The 19,682-nt window shown below is 41.5% G+C and overlaps 1 protein-coding gene across 12 annotated transcripts in view; it reads right to left on the bottom strand.

Moving 5' to 3' along the window:
• Positions 1 to 19,682, bottom strand: part of ANKS1B (ankyrin repeat and sterile alpha motif domain containing 1B) — a 420,346-nt gene that overhangs the window by 51,606 nt on the left and 349,058 nt on the right. For all 12 annotated transcript variants that reach the window (XM_068142750.1, XM_068142747.1, XM_068142754.1 and 9 more), the window contains one exon: positions 1,838 to 1,945. In XM_068142750.1, coding sequence (XP_067998851.1) covers positions 1,838 to 1,945 — 108 coding nt within the window. The remainder of the gene's footprint in view (positions 1 to 1,837; positions 1,946 to 19,682) is intronic.

Raw genomic sequence — 19,682 nt, 5'->3', positions numbered from 1 at the left:
ATTTTATGGGTATTTTGGATTTGTTGCTTTTTCCTCAAAATGTATCCACCTTTGGTTTTTTCCCCTTTGAAATACTTAAAAACCTCACACACCAAAATTTAAAGCCCACAATTCCTTAGCCATGCTTAGGTTGACTGTGGGGCTTTTAAAAGACACTCTTTAAACCACAAACTATCTTTTCTATTTAGCAAGAACAACCTGATCTAGTGGAAGGTGTTCCTGCCCGGGGCAAGGAGGTTGGAACAAGATGGTCTTTAAGGTCTCCTCCAACCCAAACAATTCCATGATTCTAAATGAATCAATCTTCCAGTAGCAGCACACAGTTTACTTAAACCAATTTTCAAGCTAAAAAGTTATTGCCAACTCCAGATGAAATACTACATTCTTCTTTTGAGTGAAATGGCATACTAGCAGTTGATAGGAAATAAAACCTTAATTCTCTGTGAACACTCCAATATTACAAGGTGATGAATGATATTTAGCACTTGCCTGCATCAGTAGCTTTAGCTGAGGAGCACTGGACTATTTTTTATCACTTTGACTACAGATGGAGGTCATCCAGTTTTCTCCTCACTATTAACTGAGAAGATGCAGCCCTAACCAATAACGTGGGCTGTGGAAGCTTCCCCACCTGCTGAAGAAGAACTAACTCCCCAGACCCCAGCACTGAAAGGTGTTGAGCAAAAATATGCAACTTCCAAACGATTCCTCTTTCCTGAGAGTGTTTTAACACCTGCCATGCATCAGGAATTATTCACATAATACATACAAAACAAAATTACAAATCTCCACACCTTTCTGCAATGTGCCTTAGAGCAGGATATCGGAGGCTTGTGAGACCATTTTCCACATGGCATTAGGAATAAGCTGAATTTGGTGGGGGGGGAATCCAAAATATCTATATGTGGCATTTAAGAACAAGCAAAGTGAAAACAGGCTAGTCACAGAAATTATATGGAAAAATAAGTCCTCATTCTGTCTTTCTCAATTTCTCTTTACACCAGGAAATTTAACTTGGAAGCACTGAGCACTCTGTGACATTTGGAAATTGAGTCCCAAATGAGATTCCAGTTAGAAATGCAGCCCCATGAAAATAATGGGATCCAATCAGATGCAAAAGGTGTGACCTAAAATATTAAAAGTGCTGCTATGAAAACCCTTGGAGAGAACACAACTCAAAAAGGACAGCAAGGAAGCAAAAGGTCCAGGAAACCAAGTGAAGGTGTACTGGGAGGAGAATAAATCTGTTTAAGTGTGGGAAAGCCCCAGGTACACTGCAAAGAGGGAATACAAATGGAAGTTGAAAACACAATGAAACTTCTGATACACAGAAACATCTTAGTGGCATTTGTATTGCAATTTCAAGAGTCTCCCTTCAAAGAAAACATAAATCACATATCTGAAAAGTAAGAGCAAGCATCTGAAAACGTGAAAGGAAAGCAGTAACTCTCCCTCCCCCCCCCCCCCCCCCCAGTACTGACTGGCTCAGGTGGCATTTCTGAGGGAAAATGCAGGTGTGAAGCTTGTACACACCTAGTCCTGAGCTTGTTTCTTGAGTAAAGGAGATAAGCTGGTACTTCTGAGAGATCACTTATCTCATCCTAAGGTAGACATCTGAAACAGGTCAGATGAATCACCCTGTAAAAATGTCAATTTATCTCTGCTGGCTGTATGGGGAGGTGTGACTGAGCAGCTCAGCCTAAGAGGTCTACACTGCAAAACTTCTGAAGTGAGGTAAGTTGAACACCACTCAAAGCAGCTGCTGCTCTCATGTGAATGTTACAAAACCATTTGCTGACTTTCTGAGAAATGCAAACAACTCTTCATGAGGACTCACCCTGAGGGTTATTGACCGAGGTGGTTTCTGAGGAGGATCTTCGTGAAGCCTGTCTCCCAAAGACGCCAGCACACGCTTCCGGTGGCCAATCAAGCTAATTTTTAAGACCTGAAATAATAATAATACTATTTTAAAAACTTTATTAAAAAGAACATACTGCAACCCTTAAATGAAGATCCATTCAGAGTGAAGCCATTTTCTCTTCAAACCTTTCAACAACTTAGTCCACTACAAAGCCTACAGAGAGAGAGGTGTGAGCTAATCAGCAGAGATAATGACAGCTGAGATCAAACAAGAGAAAAGCCCCTCTAAATTGAAGAAATAAAGAAGCTACAGATGTGGAGATACGATAAAAAAATAGGCTCAAAAGTGGGTAAAGAGGAAAGGAAAATGAAACAGCAGGAGAAGGCAAGAGAGTGGTATTGAAAACAAGGGAGTGGGAGGAGGATATTGGGGAAGGAGATGTAGAGGTGCAGGCAAACAGTGAGTGGTGGGGATTAAAGGGATTCAGGGGATGGATGAGGAATAGAGTGAGGAACAGCCAGTGAATGCCAAGAGAAGGCAAGAAGGGAGAAAAGGCACTGCACAATGAATAAATGTTCTCACATTTAAATGTATTCACCATGCCTTTCACGGCGGTCTCCGAATGACACGTACCGTTTACATTACCCTGTAGAACCACCCTCGCATAAGAAACACAGGACTGACTTTGTGCTGCAGGTCTGCTGCTTTCACCAGATGCAATGACAGAAATTGCTGTTGCATGCCAATGTGACCATTAGCGGATAGGTACAAATACCTTGTGCTTGTCTAAACTCCCAAGGCGGCTGCCAAAAAGGTGTTCCAAATTTACCGCAGCTGCTCCCTGCTTGTCTCTCTCTCCATGTCTCTGCCACATAGAAACCCACCATTGCTTTTAAGGAAAATTTAGAGGGCAGGATCATTGAAACTTATGAATTAGTGGGGGAAAACCAAAAATTGCAATTCCATTTTGATGCTATTCTTTAATGGCTACAGTAACATCAAAGTGTCAAGCAGTCCCCACTGTAGAAGCAAGCCTCTGCTCCACAAACAGCAGTGTCCTCATGTAACTCTTCCAGACTGTATGTATGGTTTCATACACCAGAGCTGCCTCCATTCCTTCCAGAAGACAGTTACTTCCCACTATATTTAGGACCACCGTGTGTCAACACCCTTCATCAAGAGGAATTTCTTACTCAACCTAGAAAAAGTAATAGTCCCCAAAAAAACTTGAAAATGCCTCCTCCTAAAGTGAAAAACTACCTCAGTTTATGCAGTACCAAGAGCCACCATTCATGAGAACAAACAGACAAAAGCCAAACCCCAGCAACTCCCCTATGACATCTCTTAGATCCAGTATCTCAGGACATGGTACAGTAGCAACATGTCATCATTACTCTCCTGGATGAACCCCTGTGGTGCTACCTGATACTGTTGAACATCATAAACATCTTGGTGACCTGCATCTACAAAGCGCTGGGCTATGGCATGAAACAGATTGAGGTCTTCCTCTGAGGGACATCTTTAGAGGGTTGTTGCAGACCCTGCAGCTCAACAGCAAACCCAGGCTGCAGAGTCCAACAAACCTGCCAGATGCTCTCCTATTTGTCTAAATCTGGAGAAGGATGAGTGAAGCTGAGAGTGCAGCACACACGAGAACGCCAGAGGCATGTGGGAGACTTAGTTATGCATTCAGTTACCATTGAGTGTTAAACAGAAGGGTGTACAGTTTAGCTCCCCATTTAAGCAGATGAAACACCTGAACGAGATACAGCTGCTTTAAGCATTACTCAGGTAATGCACTTCAGTGAACTTGATTCTTTCATAATCCTTCCCCATCATGAAGAGCATTTATCCAGAGATTTTTAAGTCAAGCTAGAAGGTCCTTGTTTCAAGGACCTTTCAGCACTATGATTGCCTTATTAGCTGTGTCAAATCACACAAAGAAATGATCTTCAACTTCATAGAGCTGTTGAACAACAGGAAAGAAAAAGGACATGAGTCTTGAGGGACTGTGTACATAAGAGATCAACAGATGGGTCTAAATAGTTATACTATTGACTGTGCTCAATACAAAAGCAACAGAGAGCTTTAAGCACTGTAAGTGATGCTAAGTTTATTCCACATTTTGGTTTTCCACTAAAATGCTGGTAACCCCAAATTTGAAGTAGTAGGGATTTAAAGAAACATCTAGTCATCAACCAACAGGCAGCTGTCTCATCTGGACCACATCCTCTGTTAACTGAAGACAGCTGGGAATGGACTCCCTAGTAATTTGTTTGTTTGTTTTTTGAATACAGATAACTAATAAATATAGATACATAGGATTGTTTTGGTTGAAAGAGACCTCTAAGATCATCATTCCAACCATCAGCCTAACACCACCATAGTTATTAAACCATGTCCTGAAGTGCCATGACCACAAGTTTCTTGAACACCTCCAGGGACAGGGATTCCACCACCTCCCTGAGCAGCCTACACAAAATGCTGGTTTCTGATACACTTGTATATTTGAGTTATGAGAGTTCAACTAACATCCTGAAACTCTGAAAACTTGTTCTGTGATGGTTATCCTTGACAGTACTTATAAAAAATGTCAGGTATCACAAATATAGGTCATCAGTGTGCAAGGGTAAAGTTGCCTAAAGCAGTACCTTAGAAATACCTTAACACTGTCTACCAGATAACCATTAAAAGTCCTGCGCTTATTTAGCCTGCAAGTTAGCTCCCCATGAGTACCTTCTACATGGCAGTTAGCAGTGAGCACAGTAACGCTGAACTACATGGACAGACAACACAATGAACCTAAGTGTTCTACAGTGAAGCATTTTGTCAGATGGATTGTAGCCTGCTTAATAGATGACAATGAAATGAGCTTTGCAGTGTGGCTGCAGGAATCAGATACAACATGTCATGAAGCTGCTCAGAGCAGCTGAAAGCCCTCCACAGCCTGTTACTCAAAACCCCCCAACATGTACATGACATTCCTTTTTCCACACTGAGAGTAGGATACCTGAGATAAAAGCAATGTGACCCCATCTCATATGCTTGCTTTTATTTGATGTTGGAATACAACTAAAAGAGAACAGGGCAAGTAATTTGTCTAAAGGAATGATACATGCACACAAATGTAAGCCTATTTTTTAACCTCCCTATTCTCCAATGATTAGCATACCAAATAAAATTCCACTAGGAAATGTAAGGAAACCACAAATGCAACCAATGTAACGCTCTGCATTCAGATTTCTGGCTCAGCTGACAGACTTTTAAAAGACAAACACACACATGCAGCCCAATAAATCCCTGATGACTCTGAATGTGCAGATGCTGGAATGAACAAGTTATTTCATTGCATTATTTCTGCAACACTCTTCTGCTTGATTTTTCTTCTAACCGAAGAGTATGATCCAATACAGGATTTCCTTTCCCCCCAAAAACCAGAAGTATTAGAAGGAATATTAAGATTACTGAAATTCAAAACATAAATTCCCTTTCTTTTGGAATAATCTGAAAAGCTGTTGTATGGGCTAAAATTAGTGCCATAATAGTGGAAGCAGCCTGGACTAAACATTTACTTTGTAGTAAACATTAGACACTAGAAACTAACAACAAAGTGATCAGAATAGTGCTAGAGATTCCCTGGTAGGGGCATCAGAATTTAAGAAGAAAAAGTGGTAAACACCAGCCAGCAAGGTGTGGTCTTCCTATTTCTGCAAGTAAAGAGCCCAAAATGTTAGCTAAATTCAGTATGATTAACCACTGTACTGCTGGTGATAAAGGAAAAAACTCCAGTGTGGGCGGAGAGACACTGGAACAGGTTGCCCAGGAAGGTTGTGGATGCCTCCTTCCTGAAGTTTTCAGTTTGGATGAGTACTTGAATAGCCTGGTCTAGTGGAAGGCATCCCTGTCCATGGCAGCGGGGTTGGAAGTAGATAATCTTTAAGGTCCCTTCCAACTCAAACCATTCTATAGTTCTGTGAATTGACCAAGATGATATGGTGCAATAATCAGCATATTTAGAAAGATAAACATGCCTGGGTCAGCTGTGACATTAAATGCCTGGTAGCTTACCAATACCAGACAATTATCTCCACTCCAACTCATATTAAACTTCTGTTGCACTTTTCATGTTGGTTTACATCATATTCTTTCTCATCCTGACTGCAACTGATTCCTTCCAACCCTAAATTATCACAAACCTTTGCCAGCAAAGCACAGGCACATGAAAAGAGAGAGGCACCTCTGCTAGATGCAAGGTTTCTCCAGTTTCTACAACTGCAGTGGAAGCTATTGTTTATTATGCCTATGAAGAGGCTTGTAAAAAACTTATGATTTCACATTATGATATGAAATATGCACCACTACCCCTCTGAATTAATTAGCCAACTGGAAACAGATGTCAGTTGTCTTGGAGATAGCATTTCACAAAGACAGAGGGCTGCCCAGTAAGTCCCATTTCTGTGTTATCATGACAAACTGATGTTTGTTTTGTCTCCCCTACTTCTTAAAACGCATCAGGTTGGAAAGGATCCTTGAAGGTCATCCTGTCCAACCATCCTGCAGTGACTAGGGAGATCTTTAACTAGATCAGGTTGCTCAGGGCCTCATAAAGTTTCATCTTAAATGTCTCCAGGGATGGGGCTTCCACCATCTCTCTGGGCAACTTGCTCCCATGTGCCATCGCCCTCATTGTAAAGAACTTCCTTCTAATGTCCAAATCATCATCAAATAAATAATTCAGTTGCAGTTTAATGGTACTGAGACAAGAAAAGCCAAGAATATTCTGCAAATAAAGGCAATTTTGACTCCCAGGTCGTTATGCTCCTCTGAGCTGTGCTGCTGCAAATCCCATGCTGCCAGAGCAGTGCTGTTACCATGCTGTTCAGCAGCTGCCCTCCCAGGTGAGATCTAGGTGGGTGGGGGATTATTATATTTTGCAGCATTTCTCAGGGCAGCCTTTGGCATTAATGAGGCTGATGGGAGTTTTGTCTTGACTTTGCCAGGCAATAAATTTTTGACACCAAACTGTTTTCCAAATTCTCATTAGCTTAAGAATTAAGTCAGAAATATCAGGAGCTAGTGCTTTGGTCTCCACTACAGACAGACAAGAAGATTAATTTGCAGGTTTGTGCTGGTAACTGATAATCCCTCCTATTACAGTGGAAAAAATGATTAATTTTCCATTCCTAAAAAGCAGAATAAAACACTGAAACAAGACCTGGCCATTTTACCTCTTGAGGACGTATCTCAGGCTATGTGCTGAATAGTTGTGGGGTTTGGTTTTGGTTTGTTTGTTTTTAAACATTTATTTTTTTTTTTTAAAGAAAAGTTAAATCCATATCATTTAAACAAAATAAAAATCATCATGATTCTGCCAGCCTCCAGTGCAATGACAAACACTATATATGTGGGGGTTTATTACATGAGGCTCAAAACCCCCTTCCAGTATCTGAAGGGGGCCTACAAGAAAGCTGGGGAGGGACTTTTTAGGGTGTCAGGGAGTGATAGGACAAGGGGGAATGGAACAAAAATAGAAATGGGTAGATTCAGATTGGATGTTAGGAAGAAGTTCTTCCCCATGAAGGTGGTGAGACACTGGAACAAGTTGTCCAGGACAGTGGTGGAAGCCTCATTCCTGGAGGCTTTTAAGGCCAGGCTGGATGTGGCTCTCGGCAACCTGCTGTAGTGTGAGCTGTCCCTGCCCATGGCAGGGGGCTTGGAACTAGATGATCCTTGAGGTCCCTTCCAACCCTAACAATTTTATGATTCGGTGAAATCAGAAATCTTGGAAGTTTACAATACCCACAAAAAACAATAAGCACAAAGCAGGTCAGCACATAAAGCAAAACCATTCTGTTTTCACAGGCAGTAAGTGGGGAAAAATACTGTAGAGCTTGAAGTTTGTACACTCCCAAATTGAGTCCTTGAGGACAGACTTCCTAGGGTGCTCCCTCCACTGATGGCTTTCATTTCCACCTGTCTGCTAAGCTAATGACAGTGCAGTCACTGATTCACATCACATTTGGAACACGTGTGGCCACACAGACCAGGAGCAGTGTTCCTGACCAACCTTTTTGAGATCTTCAGTGTAAATCATACAGCACCACGACAGAGCAAGTGCATTACCAATATGCTATCCCACACAATTTTGCAGGATTATTTACACAGCAAATAAATTATAATTAAAGTTAGCAGCACTACAACACTAATAATTTATTTATCTATTTTTAATATGCAATTATCAGCAAAGAACATTAATCTGTACACAAGCATGAAATGCAGCTTGTGTAAGAATGACTAGGAGATAAAATAGAAATCTCCAGAGAAAATCTGAGCTACTCTAAAACTGATCCTTTATTCCTGATCTTGATTTCATTTAACCTCTGACTTAATTCCAGGCAAAAGGAATTAGAAAGAAATCTGAGCCATTTAAAAGAATGGGACATTCATCAACTAAATAAATACCCTTTCTCTTTTAAAAAGAGCCTTCTAGTAACATACAGTAATAAATGTTTCATAACATGAGAAGAAGCAAACAGCCATTTGTTGCGTGGAGTAAAATGCAGCCTACTCCAGCTCATGGTTGTAACCAATGCAGTCATTAAAAGGTAAACTCCAGAATGTGAGAATATAGTTACAAACTTGATCATGCATTACTGCTCTACTGCTAGCACTCATACTCATCCACTCTAAAAAAGGGAAGATAAAACTGTGAAAAGTGTTTTTAGCCTTTGATACAAGAGCCATCAGTGGGCAGCACCAACACTCCGCTGGTATCAATTGATAGCACAATGCTAAAGACATAACCCATCCCAATTCTCTACCAAACTACAAGTGAATTGTCCTGCAAGTCTTGTGAAAACTGCATGGAAATGCTTCTTTAGAAGAAAGAAGATCTACAGAGGAAAAAAACAAGGTTTGCTTGAAAAGGAGGGGGGCTGGACTGCAGAGCAAGTGCAGCTGTGGCAGAGCAACCTCCCATGGCATCCTGTCCACTTTAAAAATGAAGCTGGGAGGTGAAGAGGAAGCAGTTCTCTGTAGGGCCAGCTCCTCATCTGCTACCTTACTTACCCTTAGAAGAATTAAAAATGGCACAAGTAAATGGGCAGGAAAGTATGACCAAGGACTGGGGAAAGAGCAAGGGGTGGAAATCTGATTTTCAGGAGTTGCTTGTGCTTAGAGCAGCACAATCCAAACACGAGATACACCCACCACAACGAGACTGCAGCTTCCCTCACACTGGACCACCCAAAAGGAGAGGGCAGCTAGCATGAAAAAACAAATCTGTGAAGAATCCTCAAGCCAATGTTTCAACTGAAACCATGGTCTGTGAGCGTTCAGCAGTTAGTACATTTAGTTTTCTGGTTTGTCTGCCAGGCCTCTCCCGTTTTCCCCCTGAGGACTGGAACAAACCTATCAGAGACAGGGTAGCCATTTCATGAGAAATGTTTTTCTTCTTATAACTGTTTCTGTCTTCTCAGTAGTCAGTGGGGATTCATCCTACTGTTGAGTGGCTGCTTAGCCTTGGCCACACTGCTTTCTTTGACAGCATCTGACACGCTGGATGAAGTAAAACACATTTTATGATGTGCTAGTACAGGCGCCGTTGACTCTATTTGGGGTACCATGTGCTATGCTGTCCAGGCATGTCACCGCTATCCAGATCTTCATTTCATTACTTCACAAGAAATATGCACCTACACATACAACATGATGGAAAGAAGGCCCTCAATTACTGTTCTACTTGCTCTGCAACAACAGCTAGCTGACCAATTTAATCACTTTTCTTCCAGCAAGGACACTCCCCCAAAAAATTAACTTTGAGTGACTGATCACTTCAGTATAGGTTATGGCATGGCAACTTTAGTATAGAAATAACAAAAACCTCCTCCAGCAACTTATTTTCACTGTTGTCTTACACCATCCTGGTTTGCAACCCTGGGGCTTTTTGGTCTGGAGAAGAGAAGATTGAGAGGGGATTTAATAAATGTTTATAAATATCTGAGGGCTGGGGGTCAAGAGGGAGGGGTCAGGCTCTGCTCACTTGCTCCCTGGGATAGGACAAGGGGTAATGGATAAAAACTACAGCACAGGAGGTTCCACCTCAACATGAGGAGGAATTTCTTCACTGTGAGGGTCACAGAGCGCTGGAACAGGCTGCCCAGAGAGGTTGTGGAGTCTCCTTCTCTGAAGACCTTCAAGACCCATCTGGATGTGTTTCTGTGTGACCTGTGCTACATTTTATGGTCCTGTTCTGGCATGGGGGTTGGACTCAATGATCTTCAGAGGTCCCTTCCAACCCCTAACATCCTCTGATCCTTTCTCATTAAAGAATTATTTATTTAAACTAATTAAAACAATTACTACAGGTTCTGGGGGAAAGAAAAAATCATGGCTTGAAATAAATACTATCAGCCCCTCTCTCTAGCATCAATCTACTTCATCAATCTCATCCTTCAGCACCAAATGGAAGCAGCTACCACAGACACAAAAGCAACCAATTCAGCTCAACTGCAAGTGTTTTCTTTCAGGTAGTCTAACAGCTGATCAAAATAAACTAAAAGCCACTTTCTCTTACCTACATTTGACTTGGATTGTGACGCTGCTTGTCAGATTCTGAACCCCAAGTCTTCTCCCATTTTCCAACTACATGACATGGCTTTTAGAAAAAGCTGGTAGGTCTCCCTTTTATCCTTGCTTCGTTTATATTCTCTACCACAACTGTAGCAATGCCACTACTTTCTTAGAAAAAAGTTAATGGCCACCATTGCAGAGGAGAATCATACATCACAGGCAGAGCAGGCATCACGCTGTACTTTGACTCTTAATCTGTGAGGAGGAAGCACCATGGGTGGGAGAGAACAGGCTCTATGAGCACAGCAGGATGGCTGGATTAACTCTGCCAGGGGCAGCAAGGGGACAGCAAAAGCATTTCTCAAAATATCTTTTTTCTTTCATGCCTTGAGGTAAAAGCAGGAAGGAACACCATCAAAAAGTGGGGTTACAAAAGGATACAAATAAAGTGGCAAAAAATATGCATCTGTCAATAGCTCAAGCAAGTTCTACCCTGGTAGCACTGAGCAACATGACAAATTCCAGCATGAAAGATTATTGTCTGCATGATGTGAGATAAATTGAAACCGCAAAACCACTCAGATCAGACACATCTGATGCAGATTCCTTCATTAAACATTCAACATTAGTCTGGCTTAAGGAAGAAACATTTTTGTACATAACCAAATTAGAACAAAGCAAGTGGGCAAGCTGTACTGAAGAGCTCTCCAAACTGGAGGCCGATTTTGTACTACAGTTAAAAGGAAGATCAAGTGAACTTCATACTAACAATGAAAACCAGCAAAGCTTTGGTTTCCTCAAACTTGTTGCCCTTAAAGTTGTTTTATAAATTAAAAAGAACATTAGGTCTGTTTGTCTTTTTGAGCTCCATGCTTTGGGCACGTACATTATTAATTACATGTTCTGGCAAAGCCCACCAGTGAATGGGTTATCATGGGAAAGACTTTCTTGCTAGAATTCAAATTCTGCTTGAATTTTCTCTGAAGTGCGGCACAGGACTCCTAGTACAAGGTTGTGTAACATGTTTTATTCACTTTTTTTTTTTTCTTCATGCTCATCAAAAGTTCCTGAAATAAAGAAAGTTGTCTTCCAAGGGAGTGTCAAAATGGAGGATGAACCTAATCTTTACAGCTCAGAGTTTGCTTTCTTTACATTGGGGCCATCCAACCCGTGCAATAGAGTCGAAAGAAGAAAAGAGCGCCAAAGAGTTCATTCCCCACTTCTCCCATCAGTAGGAGTATGAGCTTTTGCAGAGAGTGTTAATGAGGGCATTTTTAGACCTGCATGAAATCAAAATGCCTTAGCAGACCTGTGGATGCAATTAACTGCAGGACAGCAGCCCCATGTTGCAAGTGCTCAGAGGGCCCAAATCACACCTAGAATGATTCCCAAGTCACTCTTAATGGTGGCAAGAATCTCCCCAATGGCTACTCATGCCTTTTACAGTTCTAAATACTGTAATTTAGCAAATACTCTTAATCCAATGATTAACCATTCTGATTCTTGAAATATGTTTTCATTAATATTTAACCTAAATTGTCTCTGCTTTAGCTCTTGATCTGTCCTCGCTGATTTATGAAAACAATTCATCATTATCTCCTTTATAATATCCACTTAACGTGTTGGCAAGAAAGATACACTTGCCAACAAGCCCTCTTCCCCTCATTTAAAAAGCAACTCAAACACATAAAATCCTTGCTTTCAAAATAAATAATATAAAGCAGAAAACCAGAAAGTTTTTCCTTTCTTTTGGCAGTCAGTCCTCATAACATAGCTGGGCAGCAGGGGAGATGGGACCTCTGTGCACTCTTATTATGGTCTCAAGCAGAAATGCACCGTGGCAAATACATCCAAGTGAATTCCAGGCAAGCTTTACATTGAGATCTTGACTGTGCTGAGATAGGGAAGAACTGTTTTGAATTTCAGTCAGAGGTGACCTTGAGCATGTCCAGAGGAGGACAAAGAGGCTGGGGAGAGGTCTTGAGCACAGCCCTATGAGGAGAGGCTGAGGGAGCTGGGGTTGTTTAGCCTGGAGGAGAGGAGGCTCGGGGGAGACCTTATTGCTGTCTACAACTACCTGAAGGGAGGCTGTAGCCAGGTGGGGGTTGGTCTCTTCTCCCAGGCAGCCAGCACCAGAAAAAGAGGACACAGACTCAAGCTGTATCAGGGTAGGTTTAGGCTGGAGGTGAGGAGAAAGTTCTTCCCAGAAAGAGTAACTGGCCATCAGAATGTGCTGCCCAGGGAGGTGGTGAAGTCACCATCCCTGGAGGTGTTCAAAAAGGGATTGGACATGGAACTTGGAGCCATGGTTTAGCCAGTCATGAGGTGTTGGGTGGTAGGTTGGACTGGATGATCTCTGAGGTCTTTTCCAACCTTACTGACTCTATGATTCTCTATGACTCTATACCTGCCATTTTGCAAAACTCTTCTGTTCTACCACGAGCAGCCCTCGCTCCTACATTTGTTTCAACTGGGCATAAAGAATCCAGCATACAAGCACACCATCCCAGCTGAAACATAAAGGGAATCACACCAGAGGACAGAAATCCACAAGATTTTATGCACTTCTCTTGTTAGTATGCACAACATTCATATATCACTGTCCTCCTTTTGTGTTACGCTGCTGACTGATGTTAAACCAAATATCCAGCAGGTCTGCTCCTCCCGCTCAGATTATTCCCTCAGTACCGCTCGACAGTAATACACTCAGAGCTCGTTCTAGTCTCTCATGTGATCTGTACTTTCAAAATAAATCACTTTAAATTTCTTCAATTAAATCTTACATAACTGATTCAGCCCAATTATGTGCTACTAAGATCATAGTCTATTTTAATTCTATTTTACAAACGTTACTACAATGTTAAAGCCATCGCCCCGCGGAGCAGAAATAACGCTGTGACAATTCACCACTGTTTGGGACAACAAATCTGCAGACCTTTCATTTTGCTTGAGCTTGACACGTTAAAGCAGAAAAGGGATTAGTTTATATGTACAGAAATACATCCCCACTGATTTATAGTATCAGAAATAATAGCTTGTGCAGCCAAATGAGTTTCTACATCATCTTGACACAAACATGCACTACAGTACAGATCATGTTAATTCACTATAGCATAAGAAAACTTGTCATGAACGTTTTATACCACATCACCAAACGAGCTGTGATTAATAATGAATCAGAAGAGTAGATTTATATCAATAGCAAGCAAAGTGAAAAAAAAAAACCCCAGCACCCACTCATTATGGACAATTAGATGATAATGTAACTTAAATATTTGCTATCTTCTAATATGAAACCGTGTGGGACATCTTCACATGACTTAGACTTAAGATCTATTTCTGAGTTGTACTAAGGAACTAACATTGAGGTTTTTTTCAAATGAGTAAGTCACTACCTCTCAAGTACAGTTTCAGAAGTTCTACTCAAGTACACATCTTGCTTACGTGGGGTTTCTTAATTCTTCCTGTGTTTGTGATCCACATCTTGCTTAAGTGGGATTTCTGAATTCTTCCTGTGCTTGTGACCCACATCTGGATCCAGAAAAGTGTAAGGCTTCTCCCATGTTAAAAACTCTGACATTTGAATTTATTTGGTTGTGCTTTGAATCATCAAATGTTTTCCATTCATGATTTGTGTTCATATTTTCGTACCAAACAGCTATCTCACAGATACTCAACAGTGTAAGTAAATCAAGCTTCTGCACTGAATTGAAAGTCAATGACTGTGTTACCTCAGTAGCAGGAATGAAAAATATCTAAGTAAAAGGTTAAATTGTGCTTTTGAAATGAGGTTTCTGTATCACATACCACAAGATTACTCAACTGCAGGCAATTCCTTAATTTCCAGGAACTCGTTCTGTGTTTCACCCTAATTTGGTCCAAGATGGGTACTGCTAATCTTTTCTGAACTGACACCTATTACAAGGAGTTTATGAAGTGCTGTGCCACTGGGTGTACTTTACCAAGTGCTGCTGTTCTCACTAAGCCCTCAGGAGTTGGGTGTCCTCCCTGGTTGTGAGCCCAGAGTCCATAGCAAGCCTAGGAGTGGTGCAGCCAGACTTTTCCATGGACTGGGAACATTTGACAGAATTACAGAATGCATCTTGTCAAATCCCCCTGCAGTGAGCGAGGGCATCTTTAACTAGATCAGGTTGCTCAGGGCCCCATTGAGTTTGACCTTGAGTATCTCCAGGGATGGGGCCTCAACCACATCTCTTGGCAACCAGACTCTCCAGATCCTTCACACCTGAAGATTTAGAATGGTATGTAAAGTTAACAAAGCATTTTAATATAAAACACTGAAGGTACTGGTGCTTCAGAGCTGCCCAGAAGATGAAAACCTGTATTTCAGTGTGGAAATGCATGCACCAGCATCATGGAATTCTGAAACAGAACCCTCTAGGGCTTGACACACAAGAACCAGCTCAGAACTGGCATGCTGAGAAGCCATGAGTTGGAGGAATCGAAAGCACAGCAGGAAGCTTTAACTTGTGCATTTCCCTGCCACCACCCTGGTGTGCCCTTTCCACTCTGAGCTGCTTGCCAGCATCCTGCAGCCCAGTGCTGCTTGGGGTCACGCTCAACACACCACTATGCACTTCATCTCCAGGACACACAGCAGCAGCCTTCAGAGAGAGTTACAACTATGTAACATCACCGTCTACGTTTGTGTGACAGACCAACCTGAACAAAGACCTTGCACCAGCCAGGGATTCCTCTGCAGGTAGAGGTCAGAAGAAAAGGGAAAGCAAAGAAATGACCAAACCCTTCGTGTGCAAATTGTAACCCAAAAAGCAGACACCACGAGCTACAATGAAACCCTAACTTTACAAAGAAATTTTATCTGTTGAGAAGTTAAAATGCAAATGTTAAATTTTATTAATCCCTGTCTTAAATGCAGATACAACCAACGCAGGCTCCTGAAATAATAAGGGAAAATGGGAATTTGGAACCTGTGAGAGATAAAATGAGTGCTAGAAATTTTAAGAGGATGAATAACATGGGAGAAGAATAGGAAAAGCAGAAAATGGGTCATTATAGTAATCAGATGAGAAAGAGCTAATGGAGGGATTTACATTTTACAATGAAATTTAAATGTTAACTATTTGAAGGACACCAGTAGGAGCCATCCACAAGATATTTGTGATAAACCAGAGCACATGATTGTATTTGTTTGTTCTGGCTGTTCAGATGGCTTTTCAATTTTCTCCTTTGCAAATTCGACTTCCTTCTCTTATCTGTCAGTCTTCACCCTCCCTCTCTTCTCATCTTAATTTCAGCTCAGTAGACCCCAAATTCCTTCTCCCCATCCAGCTTTGCTTCAGATCCCCTCTACTACATCCCACCCAGCTTAGCAATTTAATCTGTATTTGCAACCACACTGCCATCTCACCCAGCAACCACTACAGCAGTAACAGAGAAATGACAAGAGAATGAACAAAAACTGCTGACCAATGAGTAAAGTAAAAAAGGCCCAGGGAAAAAATTGAAAGGAAGTTTCTGGATTAATAATGAAACCAGATTTGATTCAACGGCATCTGCTCTCCTCCATAAGCAGTGAAATAACCATGTAATAAACATTTTTTAATGTATATTTAATGTCTATTATACATGCCATTTATTTGATAACAACCAAAGCTTGCAGAAAAGAGACTGCCTCATTCTTCAGCAATCTCTGTCCTTATTGTGCACATCTAGGGTACTGCTGAAACAAAGAGAACAAACACCCACATGCATTTCTATTCTTTCGGAGTCTGCACAGTGAGTTTTTTGTACAAGTGGTGCTGCTAGAGCACTGCAACCAGCTCCTCTCCTCAGCTATGACCTAGGACAACTTAGTATACTACCAGGCACAGTAGGATTACTGAATTCTTTATTAAGGTAAAACACATGAAGAGATGTTTTCCAATGTTTCACCAATAGAAAGCATTTTGCAGAACAGCTCTTCAATAATGTTTTGAGAGGAAAAAAAAAAAGGTGATTTTGTGACCATGGTTAATTGTGCATCTGAATTTTAGCTGTCTAAAAATCTCAAGAAGTCTCTTCACTAGGATATGGTTTCTCAATGTCTAAACTGAAAATGATCACAGTGCCATGGTGCAGGAAACAGGAATGATAAAAAGTTATTTCCCTGTGTTCATAGAATCATACAATTGTTAGAGTTAGAAGGGACCTCAAGGATCATCTATAGTTCCAACCCCCCTGCCATGGGCAAGGACACCTCACACTACAGCAGGTTGCTCACAGCCACATCCAGCCTGGCCTTAAAAACATCCAGGGATGAGGCTTCTACCACCTCCCTGGGCAACCTGTGCCAGTGTCTCATCACCCTCATGGGGAAGAACTTCTTCCTAACATCCAATCTGAATCTACCCATTTCTATTTTTGTTCCATTCCCCCTAGTCCTATCACTCCCTGACACCCTAAGAAGTCTCTCCCCAGCTCTCTTGTAGCCTCCTGCCAATACTGGAAGGCCACAATAAGGTCACCTCGGAGCCTTCTCTTCTCCAGACTGAACAGCCCGAACTCCCTCAGTCTGTTCTCATAGCAGAGCAGCTACAGCCCTCATGGCCCTTCTCTGGACACGTTCCAGCACCTCCTAATCCTTCCTGCAATAGGGGCTCCAGAACTGGACACAGTACTCCATGTGGGGTCTTACCAGAGTGGATTAGAGGGGGAGAGTCACCTCTCTCTCTCTATGCTATGTTGCTGTTGTATTACTTTGCAAATAAAACTTTAACTCTCTAGGACAAGACATGTATGTTAAAATCATCTAGGGTCAGCTGTAGCAATGTACAAGCTTCAGTGGCTCAGAATTTCATATTTTAAAGAAAATTTGGCATGTGTTTGTATCAGCAAGTTTCATCCGTCATTATCCATCTCCCTCCTACACCTTTCTAGTATAAAAACTCTTTCTGCTTGCTGACAGAATACTAATTTGGCTTTATTTCAATGCTAAAGCAGCACAGTCCAGCTATCTCATTTAAAATACATGTAAAGCTGTGAAACAACTGACAAGCACAATGAAGAGTGTCTACCATATGATCTGCATGGAATTATTTCTCCTATCTTTCAATAGAAAACTAAAAAGCCAAAACCCACATGGATCTCACAAAATCAGGGAAGGGAAAAGAGCAACATTTACCTAGCAGCTCACCAGATTAAAGGCCTGGTGATGTATATCCAGAATAGATACATACATACATATATATATACACACACACTATGTATACTATGTATATACACACACAGACAGAGACACACAGGCTTCTGTTTGTGCAAGAGCAGTCACTCATTCTTGCAACTGCAGCCACATTTTTGTTCTGTGTGTACAGTAAGAAAACGAGCATTAACAAAGCCTGCATCAAATATAAATGAGGGCAGGAGGAATTTCCATATATGAACACTACAACCCCCCCCCCCCAAAATATAGAGTGCTCTACGGACAAAACCTGGTTTGGTTTCCCTTCCAGTGACCTGTGTTGACAGATATCCCAGGCTGCAGTTCTAAGGCATAAAACAGTACAACAAAACTTGGTTAGTTGAGCTGATTCCAAACACTTGGTGTGCAAGGATGTGGAAGTTGTATGCAGAGTTTCAAGAAATACACAGACCTCTATGTAAAGATGTGTGATGTGTGTTACCATTTCTGTACACAGGTGAAGAGAAAGGAGTGAAGAAACAATGTGCAAGAGGCTTCTCATACCTCTGCAGAAGAGCTCACCACAACACACCTGAGAAACAGTGACCACTGGGTTTGATTAGCATGGAAATTAGCCCCATGGCAGAGCAAACTGGGAGCTAAGCCTCCTAACTCTGAGCTGTACTTCTCTCCCTGAGACTCACATAGTCTATTTCAAGTTTGAAATCACAGCATCTTAGCTTCCCCCACCAAGTGAAAAGGCAGACACAAGCTAGCGTGCTAAAATGTTCCTCATGACAGCAGAGAAGGTACATGGGCAAACGAGATAGCAAAACCTGTTAAACTTGACAAGTGAGATTAAGATGAGAAGAAAGCAACCTTTTTTATTTTCTCTTTAAACTCTCTAATTCTTGAAAGGTTAAAAAAAAAAACCCTCAAACCTGCAGAGACTTATCAGCAGGAAAGTCACTAGTAAATTCATTAGTTTCAGAAGGTAAAAATAACTTTTGTTGTGAAGATTGCAAGAAGACAATAATCCTTGTTGGGCACATCCATGCTTCTAGGTATAAATATCTCATTTACAGTTCAGTATTTCAAAGAAATGGAAACACAGACAACCTGATCATAATTCTAAACCTGCTCTGTGCAACAAGACTAATGCAGGACTGAGTTAAGGAGCTGACCCATATACTGAGAAGTAGGATCTAAAATTAAATGAGGGAAATGTACATCATTATTTTAACTCAGCTGAAAGTTGCACAGCTAAACCTCTGTGCAGCAAACGGAAAAGTTATCTGTGCAGTGCAGATTATTATGCACTCAGTGAACATGCAACATTTAAATCATTTTTGCTATGTTAGTGATTGAGAATTTTTCATGCATTTTAACGTTGGATAAATGGTTAGGAAAATAATTGAATAGATCAGACATTTAATTAACTGCAATATTAGCAACAAAATCCCCCAAGCAGAATACAAATGCTTTGTTGTTGTTTGCCTGTGGACCTGTGTACTTGTCCAGGGCAGTAGAACCCACAGAATCCTTCTCATCTTGCCGGAAGCACAGGGTACTAGACATCTAGGGCTGCAAAACCTACACTCCCTGTTGAAACTGTTTATGCCTAGTTCCCAGCTAACACTTTACCTTCTGTCTATATTTACACTTAAGTTCACGGTCCAAGGTGCCTTGCTCCCAAAGGAACTTTTGCTTTGCTTTAAATTTCTGAATGCACACTGAGTATCATTATCATTTGTTTAGTAACTTACTTGAGCTTAGACAGATTACAGTATCAGAGTATCACAGTATAACTAAGGTTGGAAATGAGCTCGAGGATCATCGAGTCCAACCTATCAACACAGACCCCATGACTAGACCATGGCACCAAGTGCCACGTCCAATCCCCTCTTGAATGCCTCCAGGGACGGTGACTCCACCACCTCCCAATGACTCGCTCGGTGAAGAACTTCCTCCTCACCTCGAGTCTAAACCTCCCCTGGCGCAGCTTGAGACTGTGTCCCCTTGTTCTGGTCTAAACTATTTCCCACCAGTTTATAAATTACCTGCCCACAATGATCTAATGCCAGTGAAAGAATCTCTTTCCCACACCAC

This window comes from Melanerpes formicivorus, unplaced genomic scaffold (assembly GCF_026170545.1).
Source record: "Melanerpes formicivorus ecotype bairdi unplaced genomic scaffold, bMelFor1.0.p_v2 SCAF_8, whole genome shotgun sequence".
Classification (NCBI taxonomy): domain Eukaryota; kingdom Metazoa; phylum Chordata; class Aves; order Piciformes; family Picidae; genus Melanerpes; species Melanerpes formicivorus.
Note: the sequence above shows the minus strand (reverse complement) of the source record. Positions and strands in the feature narration are given on the sequence as shown.